Source organism: Dendropsophus ebraccatus, chromosome 9 (genome assembly GCF_027789765.1).
Source record: "Dendropsophus ebraccatus isolate aDenEbr1 chromosome 9, aDenEbr1.pat, whole genome shotgun sequence".
In the NCBI taxonomy this organism is placed as follows: domain Eukaryota; kingdom Metazoa; phylum Chordata; class Amphibia; order Anura; family Hylidae; genus Dendropsophus; species Dendropsophus ebraccatus.
Window position 1 is genome coordinate 72,527,561 of NC_091462.1, and position 17,383 is coordinate 72,544,943.

Genomic DNA, 17,383 nt, shown 5'->3' on the forward strand with positions numbered 1-17,383 from the left:
TGGAATCTCAGCGTAGTGTGAATGGGGCCTAAAACTGGGGTATACAATATTTTGTTACCTGAGGAAACACTGTATATTGTACCTTAGCTGGACTTTTTACCTTTTAGGCTATGTTCACACTGCGTATGATTCCAACCGTAGTTCGTACGCCGCCATACATGTGCGGCTGAAACTACGGGCGTGGGAAAAATCGACATGCGGACGGATGCGTACGAACCGCGAACATACGCCCGTAGTACAGTTATGCTTCCCTAGCTTGATTCGAAGCGATCTGAGGCAGGTCATTTACTTGGAAATCTTCGCCCAGCCCAATAAAACTCACAGAACCTTTTGGATCGAGAAATCAAGTTTAATTTGGCTGAAATAAGTACTTCGTACGGGACCGCAAGGAAATCCACGGCCGTGAGTTGGAACATTTCCGTCCTCAAACAATGGTCTTGTTCATTTTTCACAGCGCCGTATACGATCTGGCCGTAAGCTCATACGTAGTGTGCATTGTGCGGGCGTATATCTTATACTTTCAAGCGAACGCATCAACCTCAAAACTACGTGCGTATATTCGCGGTTCGCACTACGGACGGAAAGATACGCAGTGTGAACATAGCCTTATATTGTAGTGATTTTTCTTTGTATATGCTATTTGTTTTGTCTTTGTCTTTTCTGGTTGTCTGATTTGGTTTCATGAGTGGGCACTAGGTTGTATTCTGCCACCAAATTCTTCATGGTATTTATACAAACACTTTTTAGATTTTTAAATGACCTATATATTTATAATATTTCAATGGGTTGTAGAGTCACAGTAAAGAGCATTTTTAAGTTACCATCTGAGCACCTTGAACCTTGAAAATAATACATCACTAACTTTAAATCCTAACTGTGGTTTATTTACAATTACTAAAGGTTAATGTAAGAAATTTACCATACAGTCAAAATTATACTTGGATTATTTTACTAGTCATCTGCAACTTGCAGTTTGGTCATCCCTCCAAATTATTAGGCACAAAAAAAAACTACTATTAAATGGTCAAAAAACAGCTAACTAAAATAAGTATTTTTAGTACTGTATAGAAATAAGCAACTTACAAGGTAGCGCCTGACCCAGGCAGCCACAATAATCTGACTCCTCTTCATCAGTAGGAAACGGGTGCGACATTTCCATCCCCTGTAGATTTTCTGAATTAAAGTGGCGAGGTCTTCTAGGCGTTCCTTTCTCAATTCTTCAAGTTTAAACAGCTACAGTGATGGCAACAGATTTGAATGATACAGATGATACATTAAGATATGATTTATAACCTTAAAGAGAAATTCTACATTGTAAAAATGTAAATTTGAAATTTAAAATGTAAAAATGAAAATTTGATGATTTCAATTAAACCAGAGAACATGACACAATTATGACTTGTATTCATGGTAGACCTATATTGTTATACAGTATAAATGTATTTTTTTAAAAATCTCATTTATATATCTATAGGTTCTATGGAGACCCAATGTACTAGAGTACAGACTTTGTGTGGTTTGATCTTACAGCCATATTGTCAGTCACCTGTCTCCTATTTCATGCGCATCTATGAAATGTAGCATATAGGAGCAGCTGCAAACAGCTGATTTTGCTTGGGGAAGCCATAGCCAGCCATTCCCCTTACATGGCAGCCATTCAGGTGAGTGCCCATTCTTGTAATCCAAAAATAGCTAAGGTCTACCAGCACAGGTCTGTTCTCTCTCATAGAGGTACCTACAGACGGGGGATTAGGAAGCATAGTGTTTAAGAAGGACCATGAAATGTGGAAATGTGCCAACATACCGTTCTTGGGTTACGGATAAATATTTTTGATCTCCCAAAAGAAAATTCTTCTTTAGGAATTTCCAAGTCATTGAGCAATACTTCTACGCCAGCTCTAAGAGCAAAGATAAATTTCATATTAATAAATGTCAGAGCAGGGCAGATAAGGACATTCATAAAATCGACTAATAAAAATTACAAGTTGAATACAAAACATGAACACACACACTGCTACGGCATACCATGATAATTATATTTAAAAAAACAAAACATAAAAACAAATTCAATTCAAGATTCTGTGCTTTTCAATTACGCTTTTCTTGATGATAATGATCTGAGCTGCCCACAAACACCACACATAAATGCCAGCCTTAGGGTATGTTCACACTGGGCAAAAGTGGCTGAATTCCGAGCGGAACTCCCACCGTGGACTCAGACAACATGTTTTTCCCAAAAAAATGACAAAACTGAATTTTCGTTAAAAAAAAACCTAAACACACAGGGGGAGATTTATCAAAAATGGTGTAAAGTGAAACTTGCTCAGTAGCCTCTATCAAATTCCAATTTTCATTCCTCACAGACTCTTTGAAAAATGAAAGGTGGAATCTGATTGGTTGCTAGGGGCTTTACACCACCATAGACACAAATTTCGCATTGTAGGGGAGATTTATCAAACATAGTGTAAAATGAAACTTCTCAGTTGCAGCGCTGTATCCATACATATGTCATTGTAATCAGCTTTCCTCATATCCCCCGAAAATCAACTTTGTAAATACCCTGAGCCGTATGTAAATAACCCCTCATCTAGATAAGTGGGTTCTCCTCGTCGCCAAACTAGTCACCAATGGTGCCTAATTCATCTGTAATCACGTCTCTCTGGGTGTGATTCTTTCTTCAGGACCACCCACATGTCTAGATAAGGTTCATTTACATACAGCGTGGGAAATTTACTAAGTAGATTTTTAGGGGAAATGAGGGAAACAGATTACAATCACTTATATCTTTGAAAACCGTTCTGCATGCTTTACTACAGTGTGTGTATATATATATATATGATTTATGGACATTTTGGTGCCCGTGGTACAGCACCACTCTGGTCTTGTGGTTTGCAGTTAAGCTCCATTCACGTCAATGGAACTTAGTTACAAAACCCAAACTGGAGAAAAGAAGGGTGCTGTCTCTAGAAATGGATGACGACAAAAGGGTAATCCAAAGGTACACTGGTTGTTCATACAATTGTATGATATCCTAATGGAAATTTTAAGAGGGGAGTTTGTCAGGTTTATGTATTTAAACAAAAAGAAGGATGAGTCAGTGTATCTCCCAACAAGATGACAATAGTTACAGTCTCCTTGTGGTGGAGAAAGCAGGGAAATTTGATTAAATAAACCAGAGACGTCATGTTTCTGTTATATGTTTGGGTGTTTATAATTATGCATTACCCGTTCTTTATTGTACTGTATAACCCACAATGGCAATTTAGGAAGCTTGTCATGTATAATGGGAAACCCTGTATCAGAGAGGCTCCGGGACGAATAATAATAAGTACATGAAGTCAACATATGTACTACCATTTTACAATACATAAAGACCATGTAATATAAATTTGTATTGCAGAAATCAATAGTACAGACGTTTTTAAGAATCTCTTTAATAGGTTTTATTAGGCAAAAAAGCTTCTTTCTGTACTCAAAAAGCTGTTTCCAGCCTCCCCCTCTCACTTAGTATTTCCTTATTATCATTACCTTCATTACAGAGAAGCAAAGTGAAGGTTTTGTTGAGTCCCATTATAACCTATGGAGGGGGGAGGGGTCAAGGGGGATGAGTGAGCAGGGAGAGCAGACAAGCAGCTGTACAGTTTGCAGAATCTCTGGGCACATAAAACGCTGGATTTAGGGGTCACAAAGGTCAGCACTTATCTTGGAGCTTGGTTAAAGAAGTTCGCAGGATGTAGTGTTTTGTACAGCCCTGCTTTTCCCTTCTCAGTGCTCACTCACCCCCCTTGACCCCGCTCCTCTCCATAGACAATAGTGGACACAGAAATCCTGCTTCTTCTGAAGTGAGGGGGGAGGTAGGAAAACAGCTTTTTGAGAATAGAAGGAAAGTCTTTTGCTTAATAAACCATATTACAGAGTTTCTTAAAATGGCTTGTACTATTGATTTAAGAAAAATAACATTTAAATCAAAGTTCTGCTTTAAAAGTAAAATATCTGATTACAGTCCATTCCATTTTAAGTCTATAAATAATAGGAGATAAAACTTAAGTGATTGGAATGTCAGAAAATGTCTGTCTTCAGGCACACATTCTTCCCGGTACAGTGAGGTAATTGGTCGATTACACAAGTGCACAGACCCTTTAACTAACTGCCGATCCTACTGCCCATCATCACCACAAATAGAGTGTCACAACATTTCACTTTAAGAATTAGGAGCATAAGCAAAGGGGAAAGAAAGTTACAAAGTTACATCCTTGCACCTATTTCACCCATATTTGGATCCTCAGGATGCAGATACAGTTAAATACTATGACAGAGAGCCTTGATGCAGGCCAGCCTCTCACAGACACAACAGGCCACAAACCAGAAGTGGCTTGTATCCTAAGCTGCCCTGTTTATTGTGGAAAAGGTTTAGGCGAGTGTTCACTTTATATTTTATAGGGGCCTTAGGTGTCGAGACAGGGGGCAGTTTAGCTGTGCTTGAGGCACTTTCAATTTGATGGGGTACTGTTACTATGTGTTTGTAGAAAAAGGGGGACATTACTACTAAATGGGGCACAAAAAGGCTACAATAACAGTATAGAATAGTTTCCATCTAGGGTACTAACTTCTTATAACTATAGTTACCCTCCAAAATAGTTTCGAGGGCAGAAGGAGCAGAAGCAGACACAGTAGTATGGAAAGCAGCAGGATAGTAGTATTAAATATGCAGGTTGTTAGAAAAGTGAGGACTTTAAAGTGGTAATATATGGTCCTGGTGAATGTGGATTATGTCATTGTGTGATCATATCATTTGACTACATTACTTATTTAGAGGCCATGTACAGTACAGCAGGCTCTGGGGGTCTGCTGTATAGTACACAGCCTGACTTTCTACTGGGGAAGGACACTTTCAGACTGTCCTGTTTACAAATGTTCTCTCCTGAAAAGGCACTGCTGGGGCAGGCTGTACAGTACAGCAGACTTTGCTGAGCAGAGTAAGTAGCTGCAGATTATCAAGAGATTATCTCTCCCTGATACACGCAACCACCTCTCTGGTCAACTAGCTGTGATAAGGAGCTATGAAAATAGGAAGAAGGTCAATATGCAGAAAGCTACGGCTCTGGTGATAAATGTATTTTTTTTACACCCCCACGCCTTGAAATATCCTACAGGAAATGTTTCAGAATTAAAAAGTATTATTATCCATCACAACTTCTAAGACTTGATGTTCAATCAGATAAAAAAAAATAAAATAAAATTGTAACTCAAAATAATCCTTGATGCCATGGGGATAAGTGTATAAAGCATGTGCAAAATCCATAACTCAAAGATTAAAACATGATGCATATTAGATTTATTCAATGTGAAAATTCAAAGTCTTTACTGCAGAGAACAAAAGCAACAATTTGGCACAATTTCAGACTCTTGGAAATTGTTACAATAGGCAGCAAAAAAAAGGAAAAGAGACACATGGTAAAAAGCTGGAGGAAATCTTGAGACAGCAAAAGACTAGTAACAAAAAGTACATAACTTGGTCTATGGAGTTCAGTGTGAGAGCACATTGCTTTAATGTGGGACAGAGAAGTTTGCAAAAAAATTTGCTAAAATATAATTATTTTTCCACATGTACTTCAAGTGAAACGTCAGCAGAAGAACAGCACAGCTGAGAAATCCCTGCTCTGTACTAGTCATACAAGATGAAATATGGGACCATGTGCAACCGGGGTCTGATAATTGTGTTCACACTGTTCTCATTGCATCCTATACATCTGGTTCTTCTGGAGGGCATCCTGAAACGAATAAGCAAGGAATATACAAGAGTGCCCCGCTCTAGCTGATAGATGTACACGCTGACTGCTCACAGTTACCTAAACCAAACGCATTAATAACCACCTACAATTCAAGTTGATAAGTCTCTAACCTACAATTTAAGAGAAAAACCCTACAAATACAGTTAAAACATCCAGCAAAGACTATACACAAAATAGCAGTATCTCCATTGGCTTGTAAAGTAGCTCTATGATCAAACTATTATGTGTAATAAGCATGTTCTGACTTCAAAGTCAACAAGTCGACCAGTCGTATGGATTACTATCAGCTACACAAGTAGACTATGCAGTACTCCATGTGACTTTGGTTGAGACACATGCTAAAAAGATCACAGTGTCACATGCTTGTATAGAAACTAATGAAAGTGAATGGGGTCATCTTGTGACCTGCAAGTGGCAGTGACTGAGATCAGGCATTTGCCAGAAATTTGCAATGCAGACATGTGACACTTCCTTGAAACCTGGGTCCTGACCAGAGTTGCCATGTAGCCCCAGCCTAATTGTTCCAATAGTCTGAAATAACAGTCTACTGAAACAGCTGCATTCTGCTAAATGATGTCTGTAAGTTATTAGGACAAGTTATAATAACAAATCAATTTGCCATCTATACGGATCCCGAATATGGTCTTACATGAAGGGTAACTTTAAAGGGGTACTCCAGCAAAAATCTTTTTCTTTCAAATCAACTAGTTTTAGAAAGTTATATAGATACCTAATTAACTTATATTTACTAATCTCTTATCATCAGCTGCTGTATGTCCTGCAGGAAATATTGTTTTCTTTTCAATTTGACACAGTGCTCTATGCTGCCACCTCTGTCTGAGACAGGAACTGTCCAGAGCAGCAGCAAATCCCTATAGAAAACCTCTCCTGCTTTGGACAGTTCCTTTCTCAGACAGAGGTGGCAGCAGAGAGCTCTGTGTCAGACAGAAAAGAAAAAAGTACAGGAAGATTTGAGATTTTTAAATAGAAGTAAATTACAAATCTATATAACTTTCTGACACCAGTTGATTTGAAAAAACAGATCTTCGCTGGACAACCCCTTTAACTACACTACGATTGTAAATGCATCACATACTGTTGTACTGTACTTGTTTAGGTCATTAGAAACAATGATAATTAATACACTAGAAGATATAATACACAGACTACAGTAGAAACAGGTCACAGACAATTGATGGAGGAGATTACAGTACAATAACTGACAACTTTAAACATCTCAGCAAGACAGAACAAATTGTTAAGATCTGACATCCTGCACCTTGGAACAGGCAATAACACGTCAAATGGCTGAAGACATTACACAGGAATGTATTGCTCAACATTATGTCAAGGAGATAAACTGATGTCATTACTCCCACCATACTGTATCAGACATTTTCCCTTATGCCTGAAACTTTTAAAAAGGCAACATGTTGTTCTTAGAGAGAGAGGGATCTGTGGAAATGGACAGGAATACTTAGACATGAAAGGAAAGGGAGGCAGTCAAAGCCAAAGTATAGTTTAGATCTCACTTCATATTAAATTTTCAGTTCTCTACATAAACCTGAAAGTATGGGACATTTGAAGCTTGCACTAGGCATAATAAAGTATATCTACTTTATCCAGTCAAGACCATTTCTATTACAAGATTTCATATGCTTCCAAATAACGTCACATGCAAAAATCACAACATGTATTATGGGTTTAAGAAACAAAGTGATATGTAAACTATACAACACAACCAACGCATATACTGAATTAGGGTATGTGCACACTACAGAATCCCGATGGAACACCTGTCGCGGATTCCGCAGCTCGCACCTTCTTGCAGACTCTGGTGGCTGCATGCATCTCTGCTGCTACCATAGGCTATCCGTATCAAAAATTTGCCAGATTCGGACATCCGCCCGAAGAATAAGGAGGTTTATTCTTTGGGTGGACAGCAGAATCTGCAAACCATAAAATGGAGTCTATGGTAGCAGCGAAGATGCGCACGATAGTGAGAGTCTGCAATCAGGTGCGAGCTGTAGCATCCGGGACGGGTGTCCCTTCGGGATTCTGTAGTGTGTACAACCCTCACACTACTGTCAGAGGCCTCTCCATTGGACATAGTAGCGGCATGCAGCACTATTCACAATATACAGTATATGTTAATTCAGAAACTATCCTACCTTGCTGGACCTTTCCAGTGTGGCCACGTCTGTTTACACAGCATCTTGTATCTTTCCAGGCAAGGCTCATAAGGTTGTCTGAAGGCATAACCAGCTCTTCTCACTCTGACATTTTCCAGCAGGCCAAGGTAACTCACTTGGTGGCGCACCAGGGCATCATTGAAGATATGGGCAGCCTTCTTGTCATTTGGCTTGATGCATCTGAAGAGTATCCCCAAACACACGATTTCCAGAAAGTAAATGAAAGACGAGACAGAGGGAGAAATAAAACACATTAAAAATGAAAATTTTATTTAAGGTTGCCATACACCTTCAATACCTGTACTTCTCTATCCTATCTTTTTTCCATCCTTTCCATACACAGGAACATTCAGCACGGGCGAGCATTCCTGTGTTCTCTATGGGAAGGGGTAAGCGGTAGGTGGCGGCTTATCTTTTTGATGTCTAACAACTGCCAAACTTCTCCTAGTTTCCCAGCACTGGATCCAGCTTTTTCCAACATCCAGGGAGGAGGAGCAGTCAGTGAAAAGGCAGCCGGCTGATGAGCGGATTGCAGAGATAATGAAGTGCTTTGCTTTGTTATTATTGTAAATTCGCTCATCTCTTTTCAAGAGCTTTAGACACTCATTTTGCTTAATAAGGGAATGTTCACACTGAGCAAATTAGGCGGAATCCCACCGCGGAATCTCAGTGTGCAGTCTCAGTGTGCCATAGCCCGTCTAAGGGAGAGCGCGCGCTCCTCCGCTGCAGTCACTCTCTGCTCAAAGAAGTGACAACTGCCTGATTTACTCAGTGTGAACATACCCTTAAGGAGCAGGTCTTAATTGCAAGCAAGCACGGTTTTGGTGATGAGGGCTAATTTGATGCACATTTTGTTTGTAAAACTAAGCCAAATAATAGATGGTGTAAATGTAGGCTAGACTGTCTAAAGATACGCCAAGCTTGAGCCACTGGAAATCTGGTGCATTTGTAGACGGTCAAGTCTTATTTTAGGTTTACACTGTACATAAATGCATTTGCTCATATTTATCAACCTGCCTGAACCCAATATGGTTTAGTTGTTATAAACAAAAATCAATCAATGCTCAGGTTTATTTCTTAACAAGCTGAGATGTGATTGGTTTCTATAGGCAAAAAGAGACAAGTTTGGTGTCAGACAGTTTGCATTTGCAACTTTAGGACAAAAGTGCAGCATTTACCGGATATAATTTGGGTTCTTTGTAAGCAAGTTCTTCATCAGGGTAGATACTGAAGCTTTAAACTGTGAGCCAGCCGTTGGTGGCCTCTTCAGGTTAATCTTGGCTGGGTTACCCTCAGGGAACATATCTTTGATAAGTCCATGGTTTGCTTTCCACATTGCTTGAGAAAGGTCTCGATAGAGCAAGTCATTGTTCTTATCAACAAATCCTTCCACTTGATACATGACCTGGAAAACAAATCATCAGAGACCTGACAACTCTGCCAATTGCTTAAAAAAACAAACACACTTTTACAAATTTGCACTATTCATTTATATTTTTGTGGATTGCTTTACAATATTTCGTATTGACTGTATTAATATTAAAGTAGTGAATTGGCTTCGCATTTTGCAAGGAAAAAAAAAATCTTTTGTAAGGTATCAAGTAGTGCAAACACTTATTGTATGGCCTGTAAATTTGGGGTTTGATTAAGGCTGCCCACCTCACTTAGCTGTATACAACACACTTAACTCTTTTAGGCCATGTTCACAAATGGCACAAACAGCTGCTGTCTGAGATGTTCACCTAGCCGACAATGCAGTATAGGCCGGGTGAAAATCACTTCATCTTAATTGGTATGCGGGCAAATTTGGGTGTGTATACACACTGGCCGTCGTTCCATAAGCTGTATTGTAATCATATGCTGTCATCAAAATCCGTCCATTATTGCAAACCTGCAAAAACGGCCATTGTTTAATGAAAAATACACTGTGTGAACGAGGCCTTAGGGTCTATTCACATGTGCCATATTGTAGTTGATTTCACTGGATGTCAATTCCGCTGCGAGTATGGATTCTCTTAGAAACTAACTGGCAAGGGAAATCCGCTGTGGATCCGGTACACATGAATCTGGTGTTATGGTGGATTCCACAGCCATGCATTACTTGTGAATGGACCCTAGCTCACAACTGACCTGCAAAAATCAGGAACAATTTTGGCTGATAAGTACATTCAGGACTATATATAATTGAAACTGATATTCCAGGCTAAGATGACCCCACAATTTCTATACTGATCATTTTGGTATAGTACACCATGCTGAGGTACTACTAAATGCCTGACTATTTGATGTGTTGTTCTTTATTTGTTTATTGCCTATGGCATAGGCTTCTGTATGCGATATATTTTTTTTAAGTTCTTTCTTGCTTTCTGTAATATGAAAACCTAATAAACTCAGAGTAACCATAATTTTCTTTTCCACAGGAATGATGTTATATTGCTCCTTTCACCCCCCGCCCCCAACCCCTCCCCGTTTAAGTGGTTTATATTAAAGTTTAAACCTATCTGTTGGCTTGAATAGAGCAGGCTGTGCTATCCCATAGAGCAATTAAAAAAAAAATTTGATGGATAGTGAGTATTTTTTTTTTTTTTTAGCAATGAAGATGACTGAAGACATGGCAATTTATTATTTCAAATGCCTTTTAATATATTTCATATATTTGCCAGCTGCCCTAAATATAACATAGCCCTATAAACGTTTAATAAGAGTCTATGGAATGGTTTTCAAGGATACCTTGCCAGCATAATGCTGAATCCTGAAGCAGCTGTGTGGTAGGGAGGTGTCATTCAGGAAACGAGAAGACTTGCTCATTCGACTCTCAAAATGCTGATGAGTGGCACAAATTTGATTCAGTTTCTCCAAGAAAGTGTCATCAGTAACTGTGCCTGGCCTCAGGCATTCTTCATCCAACATGGCCAGGATTCCATTTTGGTTCTGAAATTTATTAAAGAAATACACAAATTAAATTTGTAATTTGTGTAAAGTTGTGTGGTCCCGCAGGTAGAGGCGCAGGCAATATCTTTTTTATTGCAATAAAATAGTTTAATAAAACGCGGATTTTCCTCTTTGAGAATATTAGATTATTATTTGATACAGATGCGTAAAATGAAAAAGACCCAATAGAAGTTGACAATTTTCCACAATTTGTACTTACATTCTCAATCAGATCACATATAACGGCATTGTTGAAGTACTCAATGTGTGTCCACTCAATTCCCTGAGGAAGAAAGAAAAAAAAAAAACTTACACTCTAGAAGACACAGGCAGGAAATGAAATGCAGGTCATATATCTGATTTCAAGTCTCTAGGGGCATTTTGATACATTCCCATTTACTAAACTGCCAAATAAATCTCCAGTCTCTAACTTTCTCACCACTCGCCTGTTGTGGTGGTTCTCCAACACACTGCAGAGCAATGTTCTGCACACTCAGTTTACAGTGAATTAGTTAAATGTCCAATGGGCTCACAAGGCTGTATCCTTTCATCAACTGCTTGACCAAATTGGGTGCCCTTGAACTACTTTCAGACTTGGTCTCCATTCCATTCCTGATCTGTGTCAAATTCCCATGCACTTATATGGAAATGTGCCAAAAGCAAAGGCGGTAAGCATTAAGGTCAGTGATGTTATGTGTATATTACTAGTAGTTTTGTTAGAAACAGTCTCTGCTCTGGGCTTTAGTCTTAATCTGATCTTTACACAATACATAACTAAGAAGCAAATCTTCTGTAATGCTGATAAATGAATAAAGAAAATCTCAAGTCTAAAAGGCATGTGCCTATGTGGAATGAAATACGGTCAGGCTACAACACATCCTAAAACCCATCCCACCGTATGTATGCTTAATAATAATATACAGATGGTAGGCCTTGGTCCATTTTGGATATTAGCACTATGTCCAGCTTGGGGTCACTTAAGACCTGAGAAAAAACATGGCTAAGATGCAATACTAAACATAACAAATGGACAATTGCATCTCTGCTTATGGAAAGAGATAGCCTGTATGGCATGATTGCAAGTGCTCAGTGACTGTGCTTGTGACACTCAGACAAGGAGCCAGTTGTAATATAAAGAAAATCCAAATCTCAATGTAGCAGCCAGGACTGGAATTGGCAATTGCAGCAATTAGGCGTTTAGGGTCCTATTAGACAAAGTAATTTTTAACGATTAACGGTCACAAATTATATTGTTTATCATTGACCTGAAATCGTTCATGATTATTACACAGAACAATAGTCGTTAGTTACAACAGTTACGGTGTTGTCCCACCACAGGTGTTGCTACTTTAGACATCCCTCGCAAAAGCCTGTCCTCAAAGTCAAGTGGTAATGAAGTCATGTACAAGTTTTGCCACTAGATGTAAGTGTTATGTGTATTCACGTATGTATATTGCACAGCTGTAGTGAGCAAAGGCTTACTGTTCGTTTGTGATCTGCGCACCAATGGAAGCTATTCTTCCCTTCCAAGGGACCCATCACAGCCTGGCAGGTCACCGACCATTGAGGAATGGGTATAGCCAGCCTCGAAAACTAAATGCAGGTATGCCTCCATACCTGTGTGCTGAGTGAGTACTGGCATCACAACTACATACCATCTGGCTGAGCTATATTCCACCGACCAACCACCACAGAAGTGGCATCACCTGGAACAACTCAACAGGTGACCGGTAGAGCACACACCACAGTTGCTACGATTGCTTACTCCATGTGATCCCAGCAAAAGAAGGAAAAATTTGAAAATACACTGAACGATTAGCGAACAAATGCAGAATTACAGCGAACGATTGGCGAATGGTTTCAATTAACAATGATTTTATGGTCAGGGACAATTATAGATTAAATTCAAATGATATAACTATTATCGTCACGTGTAATAGGGCCCTGTGTAAGAGAGCTCCCTCTGTCACGTCATCCAGAGCCTTTCATAGGCCGCCAGCTGCCATGGAAACCCAGAGGCACTTAATCACATTGCAAGGTATGTGAGCCTGAGAGGTCCTGTTAAAGGAAAGTCTTATAGTCGATAGTTTACTATTATGCAAGCAAAATACACTGCGCTACATAGTACATGTCAAGTGCCCTAGTGGGACTACTAAATATGGTATGCAAAAAAGGGTCAGTGGAGCCTCGGTTCCGAGTCTCAAAAGAAGGAAATAGCCAGATATCCCTCCAGAGAAGGAAAGCCTGTTGCCAAGGGGTGCCTCCCAGTGGGGAGATCACCAAACCACCCTGATACTTAGTCTGTCAGTCCCACTCAGTTGCAAGTATTGGAACATAAATAGGTAAATACCAGAGTGGCCCCTTTTGCGTCAAAGTCTAACTCTGTGGCGAGTATTGCGACATGACAAGGGTTTACCAAAGCCAGGCATCCATCCACAGACAGCTGTTTCGGGCTATTTGCCCCTCGTCAGTGTGGTGTAGGATTCTGGCTAACAGGGGAAATGAAATTTAGACCAACAAAACACAGCAATCACTGAATTCAGGGAGATCAGTAACAAAAAATCCAATGAAGTACACACTTAAGTCTCCACTGATACATTGCCCCCTATAAATTTAAATATGCAAAAAAGGGGGCAATTTATAGGGGGCAATGGATCAGTGGAGACTCTTGAGTGAGTACTCCATTGGATTTTTTGGTCACTGATCTCCCTGAGCTCAGTGATTGCTGTGTTTTGTTGGTCTATATTTTTTATTGCCCCTGTTAGCCAGAATCCTTTTTCACACTGATGAGGGGCAAATACCCTGAAACAGCTGTCTGTGGATGGATGTCTGGCTTTAGTAAACCCTTGTCATGTTGCAATACTCACCACAGAGTTAGACTTCGACTCAAAAGGGGCCACCCTGGTATTTTCCTATTTATGTTCCAATACTCGCAGCTGAGTGGGACTTAAGGGGCTAAGTATTAGGGTGGTTTGGTGATCTTCCCACTGAGAAGCACCCCTTGGCAACAGGCTTTCCTCCCCTGGAGGGATATCTAGCTATTTCCATGTTTTGAGACTCGAAACTGGGGCTCCACGGACCCTTTTTTGCATATTTTAATTTATAGGAGCAATGTATCAGTGGAGACTCTTGAGTGAGAACTCCATTGGATTTTTTGTCACTCATCTCCCTGAGCTCAGTGACTGCAGTGTTTTGTTAGTAAATATGGTAAAAAAAAAAGTGTAAAAAATACACCAGTTCTGTTAATAAATGAATGTCAAAGCAAAAAACCCATAGATTTGGTATCGCCTTAACTGTAATGCTGTTTGCATTAATTATATACTGTTATACTGGCCGAAATTTCAACTAGTTCTTCATTAGAAAAGAGAGTCAAGACACAGGAAGTCCCGGCCCCATGCGCACGCCCCGAGCAAGGCAGTCATTTGATTGACACCTCTGTCTAGTGCACACCTGTCTGTGAACTGCAGGTGCTGGAGTAGAAGCACTTTCATTGACCAGAAGAAACAGGTCATGGTGTGTGTGTTTTGGGGGGGGGGGGGGGGGGGGGGGGGGGACTTGTACCGGTGGGGGTACAGAGCTGATGAGGTGTAGTGGCGGGGCTTACCATTATTATTGAACCCCATCTGCACACAAAGGGGTGAAAAGGTTTAGACAAGTTCTTTTGGTTCTTGGAGTTTTAACAAGCTGGCCAGGTTCACCCTAAAAGCCCTGGAGATATTGCTGATTCTTGAGCTGACACAGCTGCTACCCAAGCATTTCCTTAGTTAGCTGTCCAGTTATTGATGTCCCCTCAATGATACAGTGACAGTAAAATCCATTGGAGGTTACTATAAATTAGTATAAACATTGTTGTCTCTTACATCTTTTATCTTTATGTTTTAATAGTTGGAGAATGTAAATTTAAAGTTAGGTTTCCCAACCCTAGTACATTCTTCATGTAGGAAACTGAACAGCTCTCGGTTATAGCAAAGTTATAGTAGTGTACAGTGTTAGGTTATATTTTCTTTTTTTTCCTATGGAAAGCTTTCTTGGGCTATGTTCACAATAATGTCTGCCATTTGCAATAGACATCCAAAAATAATTGTCATGATCTTTATTTTGAAGTCTGCGCAGACAACGTCCGTTATGTAATACATTGTGTGCATTGGACGTCCGTCATTGCATTGAAGTCAATTAAATCTCGGCAAAAACGGACATCTATTTAAATATTAAATGCATCTGCCTTTTCTCTTTTTTTGTCGTTGTGTGAACATAGTCTTTGCAGGAAGGTTTAATTTGCTTTTATATAATTGGCCAACGATCAGGAAAATATGATATGGTTCGTGTAGTCTTTTGAGGTATACATTGGCAATCCAGGAAAGAATAGTCTAAGCCCTGTGAAAAAAATTGTATACGTTTACAAATGTGCTGAACCTAGTCAACATGTTCGGCAGAGAGAAGCAGATTAGTCCAAAAGGGACACACTGTGGTATAAGGGTATGGTCACAAACAGGCAGAATTCGGCCTGTCTCAGTGTGCCATAGCCAGTCTATGGGGGAGTACACTATATACCACACACATTTTGTAGCATTGGTCAGCAACCCATGAGAGCAGGATGCCTCCTTAGGGTATGTTCACATTGAGCAAATCCGGCGGAATTCCGCCGTGCTCATTGTCCTACAGTGAGTGAATCAGAGGGAGTGCGCTCCTCCGCTGCTGCCGCTCTCCGCTCAAAGAAGTGACGAAGAGCGGCGGCAGTGGAGGAGCGCACGCCCGCTCATTCACTCACAGCAGGACACTGAGCATGGTGGAATTCCGCCGGATTTGCTCAATGTTAACATACTCTAAGGAGGCATCCTGCTCTCATGGGTTGCTGACCTATGCCACAAAATGGGTGTGGTATATAGTGAGGTTTCACACTACATAATATTCCCTACAAACAAATGTAATAACTGTACATATAAATGTTTAATTCGGGCCAAGACTGAACATAGATGGTAGAGAAACAATCATAAAAGGATATACAGCACTACAAAAGGCAGCAATATGCATAATCTGACGGCTAAGCCCACCAAAATCGTTGGGTGCAGCTAACCATCTATGGTATATGGGGTCTCCAGACTCCCTCACAACAACAGATTTGTAAGGGAGAAGAATCAGTCATGTTACATTTTTACTGCCCTATCCTTTAGTTCTTGGTTGCCCCCAGGGCTGTCTGGCAGCGGCTTCCCCTACCGTCTACCCATTCAAAGCACATGCATGGTCGGATATTGGAGAATCTGGAGAGATATTGGTTCACCGAATAAGCAATTTGGTGCAGTAGCTATACTTTTACTGCCAGCTTTAGAACATACATGTTCTAGACAATTGATATATACTTTGTACCTGTTAGTTGAAGCTGGAACCTGAGTCAATAATGCAAATGTAATTTGCCTACGCAAAGCTATTCAAACACATGGCTCTTTTCCATTACAGCATCAACAATGAATAGTTGATAAGAATTCTTCTATGCAAAAAACATACAGTATAACTGACACAGCCGAGGACCCTTCCTCACATGCCACAGGGAACAACTTATACATTTCACTGGGAATACTGCATAAAAGAAATGCGTAATCCGTAATATATAAGTAAAATGCATGTCCTTACAAGAGCATTTACGTGTTAAAACTATAATCTAACAATGGGCTATAAATAACACATTAAAAGACCACAAGAAAGCCTCCTGCTCTAATTTAGACTGGTTGTCCCCTTTCCTTCTATTGTTTGTGCATTGTTTCCCTTGAGGCTCAGGTTACATGATACTACCACCTGCAGATTTGATCTGTGATACCCCATTTAGTCGTACACCTTGAGGCAAATCTATGTATTCCTGTGGGATGCAACCAAGTTAAGACGTGCAGGGATAGCGGTTATCTAGTCCAGTGAACTCATATAGTGCTACATACCGTACATAACAAGTAATGTGAATTAAGATTTCCTATAAAATAATATTACCTCACGTATATATTCCTCCTGTTCTTCCTTAAGGGTCAACTCAATGAAGATCTGTTGCAGCTTTTCATTGCAGTAGTTTATAATAAACTGCTCAAAACTGTTCTCCTGTAAGTAAATAATAAAAGCTTATTATGTAGAACCAAATCACATTGGACAAATACCAACTTCAGGGCAGAGAGCCATGATATTACCATTTATTTACAGTCTTGTACCTGAATAGGCAGAGTTTCTTTTACAGGTCAGAAGCCCTGATTTTTTACAAGCAATTGCAAAGTTAATCTCAAAGCCATCAAAAATACAAATAGCGTACGGAATATACCTGTATATGTATCTATATATTACACTGAACACTTAACCACAGCAAAGCAAAACCATGTATAGGACACACACACCTGGAACACATCGTGCACAAATATTTCAAACATCAACAAACAGAAGTTATATTTTGGATACAAAGTCATATTAAGCACACGTAAGCCCAAACACCATCAT

The 17,383-nt window shown here is 39.9% G+C and overlaps 1 protein-coding gene across 5 annotated transcripts in view; it reads right to left on the bottom strand.

Annotated features, from left to right (window-relative positions):
- Nucleotides 1-17,383, bottom strand: part of MYO1B (myosin IB) — a 136,722-nt gene that overhangs the window by 32,784 nt on the left and 86,555 nt on the right. For all 5 annotated transcript variants that reach the window (XM_069983606.1, XM_069983607.1, XM_069983604.1 and 2 more), the window contains exons 14-20: nt 16,892-16,996; nt 11,136-11,198; nt 10,715-10,915; nt 9,163-9,389; nt 7,964-8,164; nt 1,805-1,898; nt 1,084-1,233 (exon numbers count right to left, since the gene is read on the bottom strand). In XM_069983606.1, the coding sequence (XP_069839707.1) occupies nt 1,084-1,233; nt 1,805-1,898; nt 7,964-8,164; nt 9,163-9,389; nt 10,715-10,915; nt 11,136-11,198; nt 16,892-16,996 (1,041 nt within the window). The remainder of the gene's footprint in view (nt 1-1,083; nt 1,234-1,804; nt 1,899-7,963; nt 8,165-9,162; nt 9,390-10,714; nt 10,916-11,135; nt 11,199-16,891; nt 16,997-17,383) is intronic.